The sequence below is a fragment of the Balaenoptera borealis genome (assembly GCF_965194805.1).
Source record: "Balaenoptera borealis genome assembly, chromosome: 7".
NCBI classification, from domain to species: Eukaryota; Metazoa; Chordata; class Mammalia; order Artiodactyla; family Balaenopteridae; genus Balaenoptera; species Balaenoptera borealis.
Genome location: NC_138864.1, coordinates 11,323,669 through 11,346,193, shown reverse-complemented (window position 1 = coordinate 11,346,193; position 22,525 = coordinate 11,323,669). Strand labels below are relative to the sequence as shown.

At 53.5% G+C, this 22,525-nt stretch overlaps 1 protein-coding gene and 1 long non-coding RNA gene across 8 annotated transcripts in view; both read right to left on the bottom strand.

Moving 5' to 3' along the window:
- The window catches only part of TNS3 (tensin 3), a 236,494-nt gene that overhangs the window by 76,911 nt on the left and 137,058 nt on the right, over window positions 1–22,525 (bottom strand). For all 7 annotated transcript variants that reach the window (XM_082399615.1, XM_082399616.1, XM_082399618.1 and 4 more), the window contains 3 exons: window positions 22,155–22,284; window positions 21,751–21,816; window positions 20,684–20,788 (listed from right to left, as the gene is read on the bottom strand). In XM_082399615.1, the coding sequence (XP_082255741.1) occupies window positions 20,684–20,788; window positions 21,751–21,816; window positions 22,155–22,284 (301 nt within the window). The remainder of the gene's footprint in view (window positions 1–20,683; window positions 20,789–21,750; window positions 21,817–22,154; window positions 22,285–22,525) is intronic.
- On the bottom strand, window positions 8–20,677 carry LOC309632307. Its single transcript, XR_014246849.1, has 3 exons — window positions 10,876–20,677; window positions 7,510–7,593; window positions 8–6,580 (listed from the first exon to the last, which is right to left on the bottom strand). It is a non-coding gene; the product is annotated as an uncharacterized lncRNA (long non-coding RNA).

The following is a 22,525-nucleotide window of genomic DNA, read 5'->3' as shown; positions in this document are numbered from 1 at the left end:
TCTGAACACATAAATGGATTCACAGCAGACAAGTCAGAATAATCAGGGCCAAAGACGCCTCTAGGGTCCCCAAATTCTACATACACTCCTGCGAAGCAAACGCCCACGAAAAACACTCTGAATAATCAAACATTTTTCAGGCCCTGCATTGTTTCTACATTTTTATGCAAAGAGCACGGTCATTTAGAGCACCTCTGGGCTTCTCCATACTGGAGTCATCTTGCCTCAAGGGCGCACTGTTAATGGCGTCCTTAGTTTGAATGCTGAACACAGCAGCTGCTCACAAATCCCCAAGACTCAAGAATGGATGGCGCCTATGACAGGAGAGAGCTTCTGTCAACGTCTATGAAGCATCCTCCAGGGACCTGGGTACCAGTCCTCGGTAAGCAGGACATCTGATTTAGGAGCCTGCTGTCCTCAACCTTCTGAGATCCGCTGAAACCTAAATATGCAACTCAACGAAAAGAAAAAGCACAGGAACTCGTCCCGGGCCTGCCTTCCCGTTAGTGCAGCATCTTTGGGCCAAGAAGGTGCTGATAAAGGCACGGCAGGACCTCAGAACACAGAGGGGTAAGCACTGATCTCCACGCATCAGGACGGCCGAGAAAACAAAATTAGGCCTCAAATGCAGACGGGAAGAGCGCTCCTATTATTAATTACGGCCTCGGCTGCGGCAGTCGCCGCTCCCTGGCCCACAGCAAAGAGCTGGGAGGGCACCTGACAGCACAAGAGAGCTTGAGGTCAGCCCCTCCCTCCCCCTCCGTCCTCCTCTGCCTCCCTGTTTGCCCAACTGTGAAATTGCAGGCATACCACCACAATAACGGAGCTGCAGAGGGCTTGACCCACGCTGTCTGGGGTCCTGGGAGGCACTGCACCCCAGCAGCAACTGGGCCTGGAGCCACTCGGGGGGGGACCCGGCTCGGCTCTGGCCCTGGTGGGCTGCGTGCACTCCACCGTCAGCAGCTTCCGGCTTTTTTAAAAACGCCGGGGTGACACGCCAGGACAGAGATCTGTGGGGTATCTGGGGGTGCTGTGCTGAGAGCACGTGCGGGCCCGGCTTCCTTCTTATCTCAGCTGTGCCCAAGAGGAAGAAGCGGGGCTAGAAGTGATGGGGGACGGCAAACAAACACCGGAGTGCAGGCCGGTACGAATCTCCGCGACCCTCACCTTAACGTAGCGCCTGGTGGGGAGGGCCGGGGGTGGGGGAAATGATACATAAAATACGGTAAATAAACCAAGTCTTCAAGGTAGGCAACTGGTGACGTGAGCATCTAAGTCAGAGGCAGGAGCTGGATGCAGCTTCGGGGTAATTGGGGCAGGTGTCCGTGACAGCTGGTGGTCACAGAGCACCTATCACGGGGTGTGCACTCAGCACATTTTCTCTAACTTTCTAGCATATTCCCCTTGTAAAGAAAAAGAATTGATGCCGCAAGAGCATCAGTAACTTGCCCAAGGTCAGGCAGCTGCTGGGAAGTCCAGGTGGGACCAGAACCCATGCTCTCTGGCTCTGCACCCTGGGGGCCCCTGGCCGCCCGGGCCCTGCTCACAAAGAGGCGGCACTCGGTCATGACGCTCTGTGTGGCGTCAGCAAGTGACCCAAAGGTGCCAGGGGGAGGACCTGCTGCACCCAGCTTTGCACACAAGGACCCCGGAACGAACGCTCCCAAGTTACAGGGCACCTGCAAACGTCACCCCTACAACTGTGAAAGTGCAGAATCAACCCATGTGGGAGCCACCAGGTCATCGTGCTTAGGACGCTGCTGGGCTCACGCAGAACGGCCCGTGGGTGAAGAGGGAGCTGGAACATCAGACAGACGCCAGTTCAAGTCCTGGCTCTACCCCAACCCGGCCTGCGGCCACCGACCCTGTGTTGGCCCAGCTGCACAACGAGGGTTTGGCTGTGCTCTACATGAAGCTCAAACACGGGCACTGAAAGTCACAGCACACAGATGAGTGTCCTTCTAGCCCTGAGGAAACACCAGTTTAAGGTGGCTTCTGTGGTAGACCCTCTGTGGCCAGGAAAACTCAACTAAGGCAAGACCTGGGGCGCCAGGTGTTCCCCTTCCATGCTGCAGAGTAGCAGGAGTGCACACTCGGCTCTGCAAGAATCCAAGTCCCGCCAGAGCGGAGGGGAGGCCAGGACAGACCGCCAGCCACACAGCCAGCCGGTGGGGATTTCTAGAAACAGGTGTCCACGCGTCCATGACTCAAGTCCTTCTCCCTGAATCTAAATGAAAACGGACTGGCGCAATGAGTTAAGGGGAAAAAAGGAAGCCAAGAAGGAGCTGTACAAAAATTCTTCTGATTTAAATCCAGGCAATGCCCGTTAATCATTTTGAGTAGAACCCCGTGGCGACCCCACGTGAAGAACAGTCCATAAGGGCCTGCAGGAAACGGAACAGGACAGGATACTTCCCCTTGGCTGCGAGTTACGAGTAATCCCCTTCTCATTATTTTTATTAGGAGTAGAAATCTTAAAATAATAATAAACGCGTTAAAAAACAGCCCAGTTGTCACGGACTAAACACCGGCTCTGTGCGAGGCCGGGCGCTGAGCACTTCAGCCCCGGTCTCATGGGCTCTCAGAGCTGCTCAGGGAGTGTGGCGAGACACCACCGCAGACCCTTTGCTAAGCGTCCTACCACACACACAGGTGACTGTCTATGTCAGAAAACGTCCAATAAATGGTATATCTATAGGAAAAGGATACGAACCATCTCCGAGAACCCTCAAAGTCAGACTCGCCCAAACTTCTGAATCACTTTGTAGGAGCTCAAATCTTCCCAAAGGCACAGGGCCTCTGGGGGGCTGTCCAGGGGCCTCCAGAGACACCCTACTGCACCCATGCTTTGTGATCCCGGGGAGTGTGGGAGTCAGACTTGGGGCGAGGAGGAAAAGGGGCCTCCGGTACCCACTATCCCTGCCTGGCACTCTTTGCAAAAGGACTCGGACTGAGTTTCCCTGCCCCCGGAGATGGATTCCTGTTCTGCATTTACTCTGTACTTTCCTGGTCAGGACATTTAGACCGTTCAATCCCCTGATTCTTCATTTATAAAAGGGAATAATTAGTCTTACCTTTCAATGCACTTATAAGAATTAGAGAACATATATAAAGAACCCAGGTCCTAGGCTCCTGAGATGGGTAGCCATAATTATCCTTTTTTAAAATTTTATTTATTTATTTTTGGCTGCATTGGGTCTTTGTTGCTGCGCGCGGGCTTTCTCTAGCTGCGGCGAGCGGGTGCTACTCTTCGTTGCAGTGCGCGGGCTTCTCATTGCAGTGGCTTCTCTTGTTGTGGAGCACGGGCTCTAGGTGCGCAGGCTTCAGTAGTTGTGGCTCGCGGGCTCAGTAGTTGTGGCTCGCAGGCTCTAGAGCACAGGCTCAGTAGTTGTGGCGCACGGGCTTAGGTGCTTGACGGCATGTGGGATCTTCCCGGACCAGGGCTCAAACCCGTGCCCCCTGCACTGGCAGGCGGATTCTGAACGACTGCGCCACCAGGGAAGTCCCGAGGGTAGCCATAATTATTAAAGGCTCCTTCCAAGGTGGACAAGGCCTGGCATTCCCTGACTGTGCTCATTTCTTCCCTGTGCACCTTGCTGCTCCCAGACCACAGCAGGCACTCACCTGCCCCAGGGCCTTTGCTCGTGCCGTTCTCTGCCTGCTGGGTGTTTGTCTGTGGCACACACCTACATTCAGACCTACTGCAGACTGTCTCCCCCACGAGAATGTGGGCTCCAGGAGGGCAGGGGTTTGTTTTTTGCTCCCTGTGGTATCCCCAGCATTAGAGACCAGCCCCTGGCACCCAGTGGGCACCGAGTACTGACAGACTGAATGCTCTGGCTTGTTTTCACATGACAAAGCCTGGGGAGCTATTCTGGAAAGATATTCAGCTGCCTTAGCAGGTAAAAAGACTAAAAATAACTAACCAACCTTCTGAAGGTAGAAGTGCCCACAGCCCTTGGCCACCTGCAGCCCCAGGGCCTCCACTCCCCAGACATCATAACAACCTCTCCCCCAGGTAGACTGCACAGCCCCACCGAGTGGGCCTTCAAATGCAACCCGACTGGAAAGGTGCCGAAGTCAACGAGCGGGTTCCAAAATGTCGAAGAAAACAAAAGATGCAAACCTAAATGTGACCCAATGTGCCAACCTAATTGTGACCCAATGTGCAGACAGAGGGGCGAAGGCCCGAGGGACGTCTGAACGCTATCTGTGCAGCCACAGGACTGGGGGTGTGATGAGGGCAAGACAGAGCCCTGGCATACAGTAGGTGCATAACAATGGCACCGCATCTTTACCATTTCCCCTCTCCTCCATCCTCCTGCCATTAAGATGGACTTTCCTGGGACTTCCCTGCTGGCGCAGTGGTTGAGAATCTGCCTGCCAATGCAGGGGACATGGGTTCGAGCCCTGGTCTGGGAAGATCCCACATGCCGCGGAGCAACTAGGCCCGTGAGCCACAACTACTGAGCCTGCGCGTCTGGAGCTTGTGCTCCGCAACCGCGATAGTGAGAGGCCCGCGCACCGCAATGAAGAGTGGCCCCCGCTTGCCGCAACTAGAGAAAGCCCTCGCACAGAAACGAAGACCCAACACAGCCAAAAATAAATGGATAAATAAATAAATAATAAAAATAAGGAATTCCTTTAAAAAAAAAAAAAGCATATAAGATGGACTTTCCCAAGCAGGTTCGTCCCCACAGCTGCAGGGATGGGCGGGGTGCACCCACCTACTCATGGCCCGCCTCTAAACCACATCTAGAGAAGGGCGACCTTGCCTACGGGGCTGGTATTTTGTTTTCTGAGACCCCATGTGAAAACTGCAGGGTGAGAGCAATGAAAACAGAATCACAACCAGGGACAAAAGTTATCTGGGGGGCTTGGGGGAGGGGGCCCCTGCACGACTGACTGACTGCCAAACCCTCCATGGAAAATGAGACACAAGCTCCAGCCTTGGTGTATGAAGCACCTCAAAACTCTGGTCAGTCTTTAAGGACACCCTGACTTAATTGATGGTAGAGTGCCCCTTTTAATTCAGATTTGGAAAAGTGACGCAGAAAGTAATTTTCAGAGAAGCGATATAGCCAAACTCCCTTCTGTGATCCCTGGGCACGGCTGGGGCTGGGGTCCCACTGCCACCACCAAGGGCTCCCAGGGGAAAGGAGGTGGGTCCCCTGGGGTGAAGGAAGCTTGGGGTTGTGAAGCTCGGCTCCATCTCGGAGCTCAGAGTGCTATCAAAGGTGGGGTGAGTGCGGGGCCAGCAGGAGACGTCTGGAGGCATTCACTTCATCCGCCCCTTGCATCCTTTTGTAGATTTCAGTGACACATTTTAACTTTGTGCTTCCAGCTCCAGGGGAGTTTGGGGGAATTGAATGAATCCTCATTCTGCAAATGAAGACCCCCAATCTCCACATAAGAGAAGTGACCCGCCCAGGACCCCCAGCTTTTCCACTGCAGATGCAGGACAAGAGCCTTTGCCTGTCCCAGTGCAGGATCGACCACTTGCTCTGTGTCCTGTCCCTTCCCGCCATCCCTGCCCCACCGACCAGAACCCAGGGCCCCTTCCCAAAGGAGGCCTGTGAGTTTTCTGGTAATGATTTTCCTGCATCCGGGGCCTAGTTAAAAATCAAACAAACGTTAACTACGGCTCTGATCGCTTCCGCTGAATGACACACCGGGCAGGTTCCCATCTGGAAAAGAACCAGAAGAAAGAAAAGAGCCAGTGGACATTCTTGCCTCGTTTAAGGGGCGAAGCTGCAGCACAGACTAGCCGCCCCTGCTCTGCTACCGTGTGCCGGTTCCCTGCCCATTCCTACTCGACTTTTGAAAGGGGGCTATCTCACAAGAAGGAAAAGAGACACCCCCAAAATATTTCAAAAGTAAGCAAAGAAAATGAGGCAGACCTAAAAAACAAAAAAACGAAAACATTCCTTCTCATCCTGGCTGAACGCAGATTAACCAATGCCCACCTGTGCTCACAGGTATGTGCTCACAGGTGTGTGAAGAATCAGCCAAAGGGAAGGCAGCATCTCAACTCCACCGCCATCTGAACACCAACCACTCGGCTACCAAGAAGGTGTAGAACTGATCTGTAATAAGTTCAGCTGTCCCCTGGCCCTGCTGCCAACACAAAAAATCCATTTCAAACAAAAGAGCAAACCTGAGGGCTTCGTTAAGCTCGCTGAAATCAATCTTTCTTCTATATACTGACTCTATGAATCTTATGTTTTTACTTTTGTGAAAGGTTTGCTTGAAAAGCAACTTTTCATTTCAAAAGAGCTAACAGAATCCTCCCTGCAAGTCTTCAACGGAGAAAAACAGAAAACTCCTCTCCAGGAACAGTCCCACGAGTTTACTAAGCACTTGCCACGGCTGCTAGTTGGTTGTTTATGGAGCTTGAAATGGAATACTCAGCAGAGTCCCGACTACATGCTGGGATGAACCAGCCTGGGGAACAGGGAGAGGATCAAGAAACGGAGGGCGGCAGGCACATTTCACAGCATCTGACGAGTTAGCAGAGGCAGAAAGAGAGAGCAGGATTGCAAGAAGGGATGCATCCAGGAACAGCTGCTCTCAGGTGAGGCTGCAAGGAATCGTTATTTGTATCGTCAGAGAAAGAGAGAATGCAGGGAACAGCCGTCTCCTGCAATGGGGCTGACACTCTAAAGACAAAGGCTCTGTTTAAGCACCTCCTATGCGCGGGGACACTGTCATGCCCCAGGGATGGACCTCACTTAATTCCCAAAGCAATCCTGTGAGGCAGTAATCGACAAGCCCATCTTACAGATGAGAAAACAGAGGCTCAGAGAGGTTATGCTAATATTTAAGATAATAACAGGCTACTGAATAGATCATCTGGAATTCAAACCTACCTCTACCCTACTCCCAAATCCATGCTTTCTGTTTTTTTAAAACACTGGAATTCTAAACCTGACCAACCACTTTAATGTGAAATTAACAATTTAATTTCGGAAAGGAATTTCCCTAAATGTTTTCTTTTTAACTCCCTCTCCCTCTCCCTCTCCCTCTCTCTCTCTCTCTCTCTCTCTCTCTCTCACACACACACACACACACACACACACACACACACTCTCCTTAGAAACTACTTCAGCACTCTGTTTTCCTCCCTAACTCCCGAAATGGTGCGCTGTCGGGACAGGATCCTGTGTTTTGAGGCTGCCGGGTTGATGATGGCAGTGTTATGTCTGTTTCCTAGGCTACGGCAGCAGGAGCCGTGGCAGGCTGCGCGTTCTGTCCTTACAGTTAATGAGCTGCTCCCGCGTACACCACTTGGTCCCCGCCTACCGCACCCACAGCCCCTAGGGAGCCCTGATAAAGGGACGGCTCCCCGCCCACCCTGACTCAGCAGGAGACAGGCTGCGCCTCTGGGCGCAGACTGCTGGGCAGTGGGTCACTCCCGCCTCCTGCGGCCGGCCCCACGTGGACCATCTCCAGCTCGCCCCTCCAATCGGCTCACTCGCTACTCGAGGCCACTCAGCTAAACCAACTCACCCCATCAAAATGTCCCAATACCAGACGCCATGAGTCTACCAGAAGCCATGAGTCTACCAGCCGCGGGCTTCCCGGGAAAAGTGTCTGAGAAGAAAGAAGGACAAGTGATGCCATCATCTGCAACTACACCCAAAGCACTGAGCGAGCAGCCAGACTCCAAAGGCTTCCACTGACATCCTGGGGGAAGAGATCGGGGGCGGGCACTGGGCTCGCGGCGGGGAGGCGGCTACAAAAGGGGCACCAGGCATGATTTGGGTGACAGACGTGTTCTTCCTCTTAGCTCTGGTGGGAGCTGCAGGATAGGAAGTCAAACCCCTAGATGCACGGTAAACAGAGTGAACTTTATGTATGTACTGGGTTGGCCAAAAACTTTGTTCGGGTTTCTCCAGGCTACAAAAAACCCAAACAAACTTCCTGGCCAACCCAATAAATTACATCTCGATTTTTTAAAAGGTCATGAAATCAAGACCGAAATGAGGCTCACAATGCAATGGGCCACCCCCACGCACTGTGTCCGCCTCCCCCCTCCTCCCCACCCCCCGCCCTCCTCTCCCCATCTCCTTTTCTCTCTGCTCCCGCCCCCGCTGCCTTGAATTCCTCCACTTTCCCCCTCTCTTCCAGGACCTTCCTTCCTCCTCCTAGACTCCCTGAGATGGTGAGAGCTCTCTCCCCTTCGGGATAGTTGTCAGGGTCCCTTCGTGCCCCCCTTGTGGCATAGAGCTTGTTTTAACTTTTTCACTGGAGCGATTTATGTGCACATCCTCAGTCCCCTTCTGGACTTTCTGGCATAATCCACCGGGGTGTGAATCCTAATTAAAAATCCTCCCCGCGGCTGTGTGACCTTGGGCGAGTTACTCAACCTCTCTGTGCTTCACTTCCCTTATTGGAGAAGTTGCCAGGCAACAGGTGTTTGATGAGGTCTGCCCCAGGATCACCGTGGCGATTCGGTGAGACCAAACACAAAGGGAAAAGCACAGGGGGGCGCTGGGTGAACACTGTCTCTGCACATCCCCACACGTGTCCTGGTGATTCAGGGCTCCTGTCTGTGTTCCCTCCAGCCCAGGGCCTGGGGAATGATAAGAATGCCTCGTGCTGTCCCGTTCATGAGTATTCTTAACTCAGCCTGACTGACTTTACACTTTGGAATTATGTTGAAGAATTGCTTTTTAATAGAGATCTCAAGTAAAAGATGGAATTTTACAAAACCTACCTGAAGCTTCTATAACCCAAACTGCACAGCGCGGCCCTCCGGCCGGCCTAGCAGCCCACCTCCAGCTCTCACCAGCTGTGTAACATTGTTCGAGCCACATGATCTGCCCGGCTTCTCAGCTTCCTCTGGGACCGATAACCACGAGGACAAAAGCGGTAGCAGTAAGCTAGCTGAGCGACGCCGAGGGCCTCCGCATCGTCTCGGTGGGCTCACCACAAACTCGCCTCTGCTGAACCCGCGCGGTCGGGGGAACTGTGCCCCGTCCCAGCGGCAGGACGACAGCCACATGGGCGGATCTTCCAAAGCACACCCAGGGGCCTTCCTTACCTCTGCACAGCTCGGGGCCCTCACCCTAGTGGTTAGAGACCGTTTCTCCCAGACCTGCTGCATCGGCTCTGACTGACCAGCTGTGGAACCAGCGACAAACTGCCCAGCTTTCAATTTTGAGAATGGGCCCTGGAGCACCGGCCCAGCACTGCAAGAGGTCGAGAAGCAAGCGAGCATCTCAGTGCCCGCTGGGTGGTGTGCAGGCAGAGGGGGCACCTGGGGTTCCAGTCTCTGAGGCATGGGGAGCACCGCCACAGAGCAAGGCAGCTGGAAGGGGGACGGGCCCAGAGCAGGAGGCTGGGCTGAGCGGGGTCAGTGAGCCTCTGCGTCCTCTGGCCAGGTAGAGAGCTGCAGGTGGCTTTGGAAGTGTCCCAGGCTTGCCTCTTCCCTCGGGGGCCTGTGGAGGCTGCAGGACCTTCACAATCAGGAGAAACACCCAGGCTTGGCCGGTGTCCCTCTCGGCGGAGTCCTTGTCGTCTCACCAAGTCACCCACGCCGAGATCTCTCTCTCTTTTTCCACTTGGACATTTACAATTGCAGCATTTATAACCTCTCAGGAAATAAGCCTTGCTTTTATTTTATTGCAATAGGGTTCTGCCTCTGTGCTAATTAAAGACTCCCCTGTGTTTGTACTGAATTAGTTCCTATTCCAAAAATATCGAGAGCTAAGAAAGGATGGCCACACTGGGGCCTTTGAGAATATTACCTTTAGTCTACAACAGCACAGACGAGTGACTGATATGTCACAGGTGAGGTGAAATGTGCCCTTTTCCCCTAAACAAAAGGCAGATGGTGATTAGCTGCTAGGAACCCCAGGGGTGTGAGAGCCTGGCCCAAGCCCCTCCTCAGGCCGAGTTCCAGAAATAACTCCACATAGCACGGAGTTTCTCTGCATGTGCCATCCTCATACCTTGCGAGCAAACGCCTGCCCGAACCCCCCGAACCCAAAACTACCCCACTGAATGCCAGGCGGGGAGGTGGCACCTGGCCTGCCAGGGGGGCGGATGGAAATCGCTCCCTTCGGAGCCAAGTCGAGCTCTGTGTAAATGTTTTCTAAAACCAAGGCAGGCTGTAAATTCTTGGGAAAAAACAGTGAGAGCAGGAGGGGGGCGTTCCAGCCAGAAAGGCACATGGCTCTCCAGGAAGGGACGCGCCAATGTCAGGGCCCAGCACCTGGGAAGCTGGAGCCACACCGATTCCAAGCACTCCTGGCGGTCCCCTGGGCGAGGCCCGGAATGCTGCGATAAAGGAGCGTTGGGCTTCACGGGGGGGAGGCAGCAGGCATGTCCCGGCCACAGTGACCATACCCCAGACAAGCCACACAAACACGATGCTGGCAGGACCACTCCTAAGGGGGCCCCTCTCCTGTCCAACCAACACCCCAGCTCGGGCCATCCTGTCGAGGGCACTTATCTTGGCAGCCGGTTCCCTTCCAGGCACTCCAGTGACAACAGGAGGTCCTGCGGCCCACTCAGAGGCCACCTGGGCCAGCCAGCCACAGAGCCGGCCACGAGCTTCTGCACGTAAACCCCACTTCACACCATCACTGAATCTCCAAGGGCAGAAGCAGCTAAGACCCCTCTAAACTGCAAACAAACAGTCTTCCCGGAGGCCTGCCTGGCTTTCCCTCTTGCCAGGTTAAAACTGCCGTTCAGCTCGTTACTTACCAACAAACACCCTCTCCCCTCCCGGGCGTGTCATCGTATCCCTCTGGTACTTTTCCTGGCTGGCAACTCTCTGGTCTCAACTGAGGGTCTTTGCAGCCTAGCAGAAGCTGTGCACACGCACACACACGCGCACACACACACACACACATGCTCCCTGCTCACCTTCCTTCCAGACAGCCCTGCAGCTTGTTCAGCCCACATCTGTTGGACCCTGAAGAAAGCCTTCAACCCCAGAACGCAGCATTCCGGGATGGGGGCATGTGTCCCCCCGCGGGGACCCAGCCTCCCTCTCCAGGTACTGCAGAAGGTAGAAGATCTAGTTAGCTAAGAAAAGGACTTTGGTTCCACCCAAAAAGGCCAGTGCAATGTAAACACGAGGGTGGGGTTTCCTGCAATCAGGTTTAGTGAAATTTGAACCCTGGAGGCTGAGGAGGCGGGGAAAAGGCTTCTATTCAAGAGCCACTCGGCCGGACCAGCGTTCCCTTCCAAGCCTCCCCAGCTGACAAGCAGACGTGTGGAGCCAGCACCAAGCTGCTTGGGTTTACAAACCAGTTTCAGCACCGTTTGCTTTCTTCGGGCGTATCTGCCAGGAAGTCTTTGCCTTTACACCCTCCATCTCCTGGGGCTGTGTCTCTCTTTCAAGCTCGATGTGGCCAAGGTCACTGTCAGTGTTAACTGCACACCGCCTATCTTTCAGGGATTCCTTGCACACCCAGACCTCCACGTGCTGCCCAGCAACGCCTCCGCACCTCAGGCCTCTTTATGTGCAACTTAGGTGGGCTTCAGCGAACGGTTTACCCCTGTGCTTTGATCGCATGTTGGTCACAGCACAGCCAGACGCTCCGAGTCTCAAATGAACCTAAGACACCAGAGCAAACAAGCAAAGCCGTTCTGATGCCTTCAGGATCCCACAGCACAACGGGAACCTTCACAAACGTCACCACCCAATCAGCCTGAGGTGGGGAGACGGGACATAGCCAGCAGGTCCCAGACACAGATTTCTCCAACAAACCCCCCCCAAACGGCCATCAAGGCACAGGTTACGTTTGCGCTCAGGAGAAAGCGTCTCTTTTATTGCGGAACACAATGCACTGCTTGTGCAAGAAGGTCTATTCAGTTTGGTGTTCGGCAAAGGGTCCTGACCAACCCCTGTTCCTGTCGAGGGAACTGACGTCATTGTGCCCACTCTGCAAATAATACTGTCACTGCAATCAAGGAAGTGACTAACTGATCACACAATACTTTTCGTCAAAGAATTCACATCAAAAGAAAAGACATTAGAAACGGAAATCTGAAAGATCTGGTTTGAGGACTGAGACAAATGGGGCCTGGCCGTGTTGTAGCCAAGGTCATGTCCAGAGTGGGGGGAGGTCCTAGCCTTCTACAGGAGAGAGTCTTAAAATCAGACCTCTGCATCCCAAAGCTGACAACCGTGTGAAAAAACCCACAGAATAAGGTACCAACAATGAGGAAGAGACAGAAACAGCTGTACCCCGGCCAGTGGTCTCTTTTCTCCATTTCTAACAGAACGAAGCTGCATGACTAGCTGTGTGTCAAAAGAAGCCCGGCCTTTCGTGGGGCTCATTTTCCACCGCGTGGGGCGCCGGGTGGGTTTTCCCCATGTTGACGGCAGCTTCACAAATGAACCACGACAGCCTCCATGAATGCGTGGCAACCGGCACCAGCGTGACCTTCAGATCTTGGCAGTTGTGCTGCTGACGGCCTCTGAGTACTCGCGCCCAAACACTGTCATGGGCCCTCTGTTCCCACCTGTGGGTTTCCATCACACAGAGCCCATTCAGGCTGTTAGTGTCAACCTCTCCTGAAACAACACGGTCTTGTGACACTCTGCTGATGGGTGGCCAAAAGGGAGCTCTGTGGCTCAGTGTTTTGAAAGGCCTCAAACCTTTCAAAGCTACAGAGGTGGAATTTTGTGCATGGGGTTACATAACTGATACGGAAAAAGACTTGGTGGGTTCCCGAATGTTCCTGGGAGTAGTTGGCAAAGTGGGACAGGAGATCTGCAGAACGTTCGGTGTGATTCCTGGTATGAGACCCATAAAGACAGAAGGAGTATCCAGAAAAGGACAACCAACTGGGACTAAAAGAAGTGGAAATTTCACAAAGTAGTAGAAAAGGTTGGCAGTATAGGAACAGCCCAAGATCAAAACATGTATAAGAAGGTTCATAGCAGCATTAATCACGATAGCCAAAAGGTGGAAATAACCCTAATGCCCACCTGCTGATGAATGAATCAACACAATGTGGTCTAGCCACACTTTGGAACATCATTCGGCCATAAAAAAGGAGTGAAGTACCGAAACAAAATGAATGAACCCTCAAATCATCGGGCAAAGTGAAAGACACCTGTCACAAAAAGCAACACACTGCATGATTCCACTTGTGTGAAATGTCCAGACGAGGGAAATTCATAGAGAAGGAAGACGAGGTCACCTGGGGCTGGAAGGGGAGAGCTGGGGAGTGACTGCCAGTGGGCACAGGGTTTCATTCGGGGCTAACAGAAATGTTCTGCAATTAGAAAGTGGTGACAGTTGCCTGGCCAGACCCGGCCCCAGGCCCCAGAGGGACAGCTGACCACCACGAGGCCGGGAGAGGTACCTCTGCCCCCGCCCCACTCCTTCCAAAACTCCTTTCCCTCTGGAAGCCCATGCTTTCCCTCCGGCCCCTCCTGAAGTACCTGCTTGGACTCCTAGAGCTACAGGACATAGAGTCTGACCCCAGGAACACCCTCATTGCCACCATCAATACCATCGCCAAGAGAGCATCACAGTAAATGGCAGAGACCCATTTTTTTTTAAAAGGAATAGGCAAATGATAACTGTCTCTACAGAGACAAAATAAAGGATTTTCCCAGCTGCCCCTTCTTACAAAACACCTCCCTTTTCCCTTCATTCATGGGGAACTTTTCCCTCTTGAGGACCCCTGGGTCCGCTCCAATTTGCAGCCCTTTCCAAAGGGAGCGTGTGATAAAGTCACGTACGTGGGATCTGAAAGCCCATCCCCTACATTTGGTATAAAGTCTGAAGAGACGGGAGGCAGGGTGACACTGCGACCACGTCAGGCAAGAGACGGAAGGAGGAGGGGATGCATGCATGTGTTGGGGAGGGGGACACTCACAAGCACCTGCATCTCAGCCCCTTTCTCTCTCAGGCTTTTGGTTCTGGTTGTCAAATAACTTCAAGTCTGGAGTCATTCCCGTATTGGTGACACTGCCAAAATGCCTGAGCCCTGCCTTGGCAGAAATGCCCCTGCAGGCTCTGTAGGGAAGACTGCAATCCTGCCCGTTATTGAGGAAGTTCTCCCCACGGAGGACACAGAAGGAAATTCACCAGGTTTGATCTGAGCTTCATTCACGCAGCCAACGTGCCACTGTCCAGGCTGGGAGGGAGGTGGAAGGGCAAGCCGGGAGGGGCTCGACTGAGATGCAACTTGGTAAAAGTGGGTCTGCAAGAGCTTTTAAAGAAGGGGACAGGAAACAAACCCCTCACCACGTCACATGTACACACTCTCTGAGTTCACTCTCATGCAGAAGTTGTGTGACTTGGGGTTTTAGGGAAGCCAGGGGGTCGGGCCCACTTCTAGTTTCATCTCTCAGAGAACCCACCGGCAGTCAGAACTCATCAGCTGCTGGTCCCCAAGGCAGGGCGCCAGTGACAGGGTGCTCCAGAGATGGGATGCAGGGCACGGGCGCGGATCCCTGGGTGCTGCCGCTAAAGCAGGTGCAGCATCAAAGGGCAGGGGCGATGCCGACGCCGGTCATAAAAGGCAGGAGGAAAGTGAGAGCAGGATAAACATGCACTTGGCCGGAGTCTAGGGAGGTACTGGAGCTGCGGGCAGGTCAACAGCCACCTGCCTTTCAGAACCCTGCCCCAGAGCACAGGACACGCTCACTCCTGCGGTGGGTCCCACAGCCCGGGGGATGGGGGCAAGTTGGGGGCCAAGGACCCCGGTGAAATCAAGCCAACTCTCAGTGCCTCTGTTCACTGTCTGTCCTGGGGTAATGCTACTTAATGCTTCCAGCCATCCCTGGGAGACTGACACGGGCTAATTCATGCAAACTCGTCCAGGACGACATGAATTCTGAGTCGATTTCTCTGACACCACTTGGGCTAGAAAAGCAATGGATTCTGAGATGGCAGCTCAGGGCCGGTCAGGACTCATTAACAGCTTCTGACATCGCACTTAACTCTTCTGACAGGATCCAATCCATTTCAAAAAGCTAACACCCGAAGGACTTTATGGTTCTTAGCACAGACGGTGAGACTCTTGTATTTCAGATAAGATGAAGCCACTGCCCTCCAGCCCAACTGCTGCCTGAAATCCCTTATCAAGGGAGGATTAACTCTGGGTCAGGGGTTCACACCTGGAAGGGGACCTGGCAAGGCCAGGGGGTCGGAGGCTGTAAATCAAGAGAGCACAAGGAGGGTGCTTGCTGAGGTCTGAGCGAGAGGCCCACCTCATCCATCCAAACTGGCAAATGCCATCAGCATTTGACACAGCGTGGGTTGGGTTAACGCCGTTACTCTGCTCTAAACCGTCAAAGCAAGCAACGCTTGGAAAAGTCTGGCTGGGCGCAGGATCTAAGCAAATTCTTCTCAGTCTGGATACAGAGAGTGGAGGCATTCAGTGAGTGGTGGCCGTGGCCAGACACCGATGACACACACACACACGTGTGCACACACACACACACACACGCACACGTGTACACTGAGGAGGCAGCCCCTAAGTTCTGGAAGCTCAGCCAACAGCATTCCCATTCTGCCAGCGGGGAGCCTGGCCTTGGACACAGGGCAGATCCAGGACCTAAGGTCTGATCTGCCAGATGCCAGTGGACCCTCCTTCTGCTAAGTCGCCAAAGCTTGCTTTGCTTTTCCAAATCTCAACACCCAACCACAATTTCTGGGAAGAAACGCTTTCAAATCCATTTTCAAAATGGCAACACCTAAATGTCACAACTGGCTCTGGCACTTCTAACTCTGCACACACCCGTGGCCAGCCGCTTCTTGACCCAACTTGTCCTCACCAGCAGGCCAACTGCCGCAGGCTTTGCAGAGCGTCCTGAATGGGAGAGTGAGAGGACTGCGTCTTACTGTGAAGCTGGTGAGAAATCTAAGTCTCCCTCTCCTGCAACCAGCCCCCACGAAGCTCTGGGACAACTGTGGTCACCTGGGAGGCTGAGTCTGAACTACAGGATGTTTATAAGGTAGCAACTTGAAGTAGCAGAGCCAAAACCTGGGGGACGGTGGCCCCCGTCTATGCAACCTTGGATCCACGAGTTTTACCAGTGGCCAGAAACTCATTCATTGGTTAAAGCCAGGAACAAAGGAAAGCGGGGCACAGCAAGGGTTCATGCCCAAACGTGGGCTGTTCTGGAAGCTTCCCTGCCCCAACCCCTGAGTTGAATCTGGCGGAGAGTCTTCGTCATCTACCTCCTAAATAGAAAACCGCCTACTGCCCACCCAGAGCCACACCCGAGTCCAGGGCCTCCAGAAGCCTCTTCACTGCTGCCCTCCTGTCTGGGCCCTGACACCTCCCTTCACCCAGTGCCTGCCGCTTCCTGCAGCATGCCTGCAATGAGGCAGGTGAACGCCGGGCTCTCCCACGCCCCCTTCCTGCACCCCTGCCTGCAAGAGCCATCTTCTTCCTGCATCTCCCTCGAATACACAGTCTGAGTAGCTGCTTCTCTTCCATCTTGCCTAATTCCTGGTACCTAGTCCTCCCATGGCACACGGGGCATCTTCTGGCCACTGCTGAGGTAGACAGAGAGATAGGTACACACGTGAGCACACGTACACACATGTACACATAAACACACATATGTACACATGAACACACATACATACCACGTATATTAAATACACACAGACACATACACATATGTACACACATATATATGCACACACATACATATATACATACACTCACATATACACACTACACACGCACACACACGTGCACACATACATACACAAATACACACACACATATGTGTTCCCCGTGAGGTCTGCTTATTTTCTCTCCCTGAGCTCATCACAGCATCAGAAACACGGCAGCCCCTAAGGAAATATGAGACGCGTGAAAAAGGGAAAATGTATGAGCTGGGGTTATCTCTAGGACGATCTAATTAAAATAGGCCATTTCAGACAAGGACGTGCCTCGTCGAGCGAGAGAGGAAGAGCGGGAGAGCAGCCCCAGAGCCGCAGGCCTCGTGGGAGAGAGGAGCAGGGCTGTGGGCACTTGCTTTGCTGGCTCGCTGTGGTCCTGCATCACCCCCGGCCTCCAGCGGGGGGCCAACACTGCCTCTGGGCGTGGCACCCCGAGTCCAGGGACCCATGCGGTGCGGTGGGCACCCCCCCAGCCATCACAGCCTGCTGGCGCAACGCGCCCTGTGCCACACAAAGTTGTAGCAGCAGCGACATTCATCGTTGAGCAGCGTCAGCACCAAGGTGAGAGACGGGAACAGAAACATTTCTGGGTGGAACAGAAAAGTCACCAGAGCCGAGAGCAAGGCCCCACTTGGTGTCACCATGCTGTGCTGCCACCTGACAGCACAGGGAAAGACAGACACGTGCTTCTCCCACGTCTCAGGGTGCCACACACCTTCACCAACCTCCTGTTAGACCAGGGTCTCCATCAACCTCCGGGCTTCAGAGGAAGGGATAAGACTGTTTATAGGACCCCGTCGTCTGAAGGATGTGCTCAGCGCCTCATGCGGATCATTTCACGGCATCCTCTCAGCAGCTCTGGAGCTACACTATTCCCACTGTGCAGCGGAGGAAAGGACACAGGAACTTGTCCGAGGCCACACAGCACAGGCAGAGAGGCAGGAAACCAAACGCAGGCAGCTGGGGCAGAGCTGTGACTCTTAGACCTCCCTGGGACAGGCCAGTTGTGGTCCCCGGGCGCAGAGGACTTAGCCCCGTGGGAGGGACAAAAGGAACAGAAACAGTAAGTACCGCCAACCCCCATCATTCACGATTCCATATCTGAAAATTCACCTGCTCACTAAGAATTCCTTACTTGTAACCCTCAAATCAATACACACAGCATTTCCGTGGTCACTCACTGACATGCACAGAGTGGTAGAAGTTTCCAGGGTCCCACACACAGGCTCGTAGCTGTGGTGGAACAAAGGGACCCCTGCCTTCTCCTTTCAGCTCTCACACCATAAAGTGGCCTTCTCCAGGCCTATTTCATGCCACACTTGTTGCATTTCTGTGCACTTTGTTGGTGCTTTTTCTATGTAAAGTGGCCCCCCAGCGAAGTGCTGAAGCAATGTTCCTCAGAGCCGGAGGCCACGAGGTGCCTTATGGAGGAAACATGGGTGTAGATCAGCTCTGCTCAGGCATCAGTTACATGCTGCTGGCCAGGAGTTCGATGTTAATGAACCACCAATATAGAGTCAGTAAGGTGTCTTTACACAGAACAGCGCTCGCTGCCCTGTCCTGTCACCCGACGCAAGTGGGGCTGCTCAACGCAGCTCAACTCCATGTCCTGGGCCCCAAGCACAGGGCTCACCGTGCAGCCGGGGCCCCGAGGGCAGCGCCCAGAGATGGTCAAGCCCACTGGGGTAGACAGTCACATCTGTCCAGAAGCCCACCACCCAGTGCCCTAGAAATACATCTTTTCTGTTCACACTGCCTAGAGGGGATACTGCTGTCTGCAGGCCTCACCCTGGCCCAGGGACCAGCAGGTTTTCAGCTGGAAGTATGAGGTTTGCACCAAATAGCATTGGGGTCAAAGAGGCCCAGACTTGAGTCCCGTTTCCACGGTCTCTGTCCTGCGTGATCTCGAACACACGACAACTCACTCAGCTTCACCCGTGATCACCAACAGTACACAACCCCGAAAGGCTACCAGGACCCCTCACCAACGTCCAGCTTTTGATTTCTCTTGGGAACTGCCGCCTTAATCTCTAAAATGGGTCACAGGTTCTTGTGTGGATTAAATAAAATGGCATAGGAGAGGCTCCGGCAGGCTGCCCCGCTGTCTGCCGTCACCCCTCCCAACTTCTCTGTCCTTGAAAGAGCGCCCCACGAAATGCTGATGGGGCAGCGGGACCCCCATCACCCCGCCAGGGCCACAGAGCCGGGAGCAGAGGAGTGGCTCTCCACAGTGACGACAGGACACTTGGAATCATTTGTCCACATCCTCACTCAGACATTACAGGGGGGTCAAGGCCCCTGACAGAAGGCCACTGTGGAGGGTCCATTCCAGGACAGCAGGGATCTCCAAAGACAAATACAGCTTACGTCAATGCTTCTGTGTGCGTGTGGTTTTTTCCGTTTTTTTTTTTTTAACCAGTAGGGACCAGGGATGGAAGTGCAGATAGAAGAGAGGGCTGCAACATCATTTTCCAGCCAAAAGACACGGTTCCGTAGGCTACCAAACCCTGGAGAGAGTTTTGCCCTGATAGAAGCATGGCTGAGACCCTGTTTCCTGCCGGCCAAGGCCCCCGCCTTTGCAGGTCTGGGGGCCCAGTTGCGTCCTCCTCCAGGGACCCACGCAAGGGACTGAAGCTCCAGGTGAGAGCTGAGGGCATCAGGAATGAGTTCACCGATGCAGGTCAGCCTCAGCGAGGAGCCCTGGAGAGTTGGGGGAAGGGAGGGAACTTCAGGAAGGGTAATGTTTCCATGGGAGGGAAGCTGTGTATGCTTTCTGGAAGGTGGCTATGCAAGGGTCTGCAGGGCCTTGGCAGCAGGGGCCACAGAGGCAGCACTTAACAACCATGAGAACTCGGAACGCCACATGAGTTCCACCAAGATCAAGTGCAATTGAGGAGGGGCCAGATAGGGGTAGGGAATTAAGAGGTACAAACTATTATGTATATAATAAATAAGCTACAGGATATATTGTACAACACAGGGAATATAACCAATATTCTATAATAACTATAAATGGAGTATAACCTTTCAAAATTGTGAATCACTATGTTGTACACCTATAACTTGTATAATATTGTACATGAAGTATACCTCAATTTTGAAAAAAAGTAGATTCGAGAGGTCTAAGAAAAAAAATCAAGAGCTACTGGGAACCCCTCTGATGGAAGGCAGTGTGGTGGATGGACCAGGCACTGGACTAGTACTTAGAGGTACGTGCAGATGCTTGACAGGGGCTCCAAGGGAGCGGTCAGGTGATGAGACCTGATGAAACCTGACACAGGCAGGGGCCACCCCTGCTGTGAAACACGCAGCCGGCATTTAGAAACCGTGCCTGAAGTACAACAGTGGCGCGGACTTCACCTCCAGACAGCAGGAGGGTCTGCACCACAAAAGTACTGACATGAGCCCAGACACCCCAGGCGGACAAGTAGAGGAGCCTCGTGGCCCCTGGCGTGGACCGCAGACATCCCCAGCCGCCAGCCCCTGCCAGCCCAGAGATGCACAAAGATGGGCACCGGCGGAGTTACTGCCACAAGACTCGCTTCTAGCTATTTAATGTCTGGACGAAAGTAATTGGACAAAAATGTTTTGATTTTTCTCTCCCAAATCAGGTCTGTTCTCAATTGGTGGTTGAAAAAGATGAAAGGCCAGTGTTCTCAAGCGCCTGGAAGAAGACTGATCCCTCTTCTTTGAAATCAGCCTCCAGGGGCTTCTTTCTATAAACCTGGCAGATGCCACCCTTCATTCCTTTCCTCCTTCATGATACTTGTGACCCAAACTGCGTATCCCGTGGCCAGGAGAGAATATGTTTGGGAGAGACAGACTCACAAAAACAGAGATTAAATGATGTAGCCATACAACCAGGACACCAGTGTAATGAGCAAACAGAAATAAAACCAAGCCTGATTCTCACGAGTGCCCTCAGACTCACAGCGGCAGGGGTCCTGGACGGCAGGGTTCCCAGCCTCCAAGCAGACTGCAAGGAGATTTCTGATCTAAACGTGAACAGGCTGCTTTTTCTGGGCCCTATTCTCTAGCAACTGACACAAGGTAACCAGACTCACCTTCACCGTCTGCACTCAGGTTCTCGTACGAGTCCCAGCGGATCAGCGGGTCTGCCGTGTTGAAGTCCACAATCACCCCGTGGTCGTTTTGCAAATGTTCACACCCTGCAGGGCGGTGGGACGGGGGCAACAGGCGCTAGTTAGAGAGAAGCCGGCGCCTCTGGGCGTCTGCCGGCAATGAGGCAGAGGAGCCCCCGCATCTGAGTGCCCAAGCCCAGCACTCAGATCCACGCCCTCTCCCACAAGCCCTCCAGTAATCAGAGCTGCTGTGCACCATGTGGGATGAACTCAACAACAGTGAACACCGCTTGGCAGAAAGGAAAGGCGAACACTGGTCCTCCATCCACCGGGTACGGGGCTCTGGGCGCTGTTTCTGCACTAAGGGATCACCCGGATGGCTTGGCAGGTCAAGGACCCAGAGGCCCCCAGAGGATCAGCCTCAGGGCAGGTGGATGGGAGGGCCAGGTTTGGGCCCTCCCTCGAGGCTCCCTGATCATTCTGAGGATGCCAGGAGGGTTCTTACCCCACAGCCTTGCACTTAACTGTTCATGCCTAAATCTATGGCACTGGGCACAGAAGTAGGGTGCTTCTTTTCCACAGCTATTAAAAACGGAATTAAAACTTTCACGAGTATGGATCTTGGTGATGGAAATGAACCATTTGCCTTCACGATAAAGGGACTGATTTCTCTTTAAATGTATTTTTAGGAGAAAGGAGAGAGTCTGTTTTACTCATAAATATTTGCAGTCTACTATATTTCTAATCCTCTTTAAAAACATGTGGCTGTTTGTTGAGGGAGAAGTAAACAGGGCATCAAGACACGGCCCCAGTCCTAAGGTTCTGGGCCCTTCCTTGGGCGAGTCACACCATCTCTGGGGTCTTATTGACCCACCTGGGCCCTACTGTCTCTAAGGCAATGCCCTCCCACTGTCTAATATCCTATTATTTTTTAACATCTATTATATTTCCAATTATGGGCAGAGGTGGGAAGCCAGACAGAGGCCCCAGCATGTGCATCACCCAACCATGTCAGCATCCTGCCCCCCAGCATTCGGCATTCTACCCACCTTGAATCTTCTCAGGAGTGGCTGAGAAGACCAACTCAATCTTCCCATTATCAGGAAAACGGTCATCTAAAAAAGAAATCTTATGTCAACAAATTTGGAGACAATGAGACGGGAAAGGGTGGATGAATTTTGTCCTTATATTCCAACCAGGACAACCCCCTTCCCAAATCTCCAACAGCGCACCAATGACAGAGAAGTATCAGTAGTTTCACCGTGTCTCTAGACATTTTTCTTTGTTGGGCCAGTTGCCAGTCTTCTGTGAGACTGGTAATGATTTTGTCAATAGGCTGACTTACGGGTGGAGCGGGGGAGAACAGTGAAAGAAACACACGAGGCCGCCGGGGGTCGCCTGCCGAGGGTCCACTGCCCACACCCCCAGTCTGGACTCGGGGCAGGGACCTCACCTTTGCTGGCGTTGTCCAAATCCTCCTTTGCAAACACAAGTCCATAGCCCTGAACAGCCCCGGTGTGAAACTGCAGGCGGAAAATGACGTCTCGGGTGGCCGAGCGGTACTTCTTGTGGTAGCACTTCACCTGGGGTAAAGAGGGTGTGTCCTCAGGGGAGCCCGTGCCCGCGGAGGGCGCTTTTCAGGGGGTGCAGAGGGCGCTTGTCGGGGTGGGGGGCACAGGCCACTCCCTTCCAGGAGGGGCTGGGAGTGCGCACAGCCGCCAGCGGGTCCCAGCCCAGGAGACGGGCTGCAAACGTCACCGCGGCTTTGGTCCTTCTGGAGGACACCTGTGCTGTTCCAACAGGACAGGAATCCCCCAGTCCTTA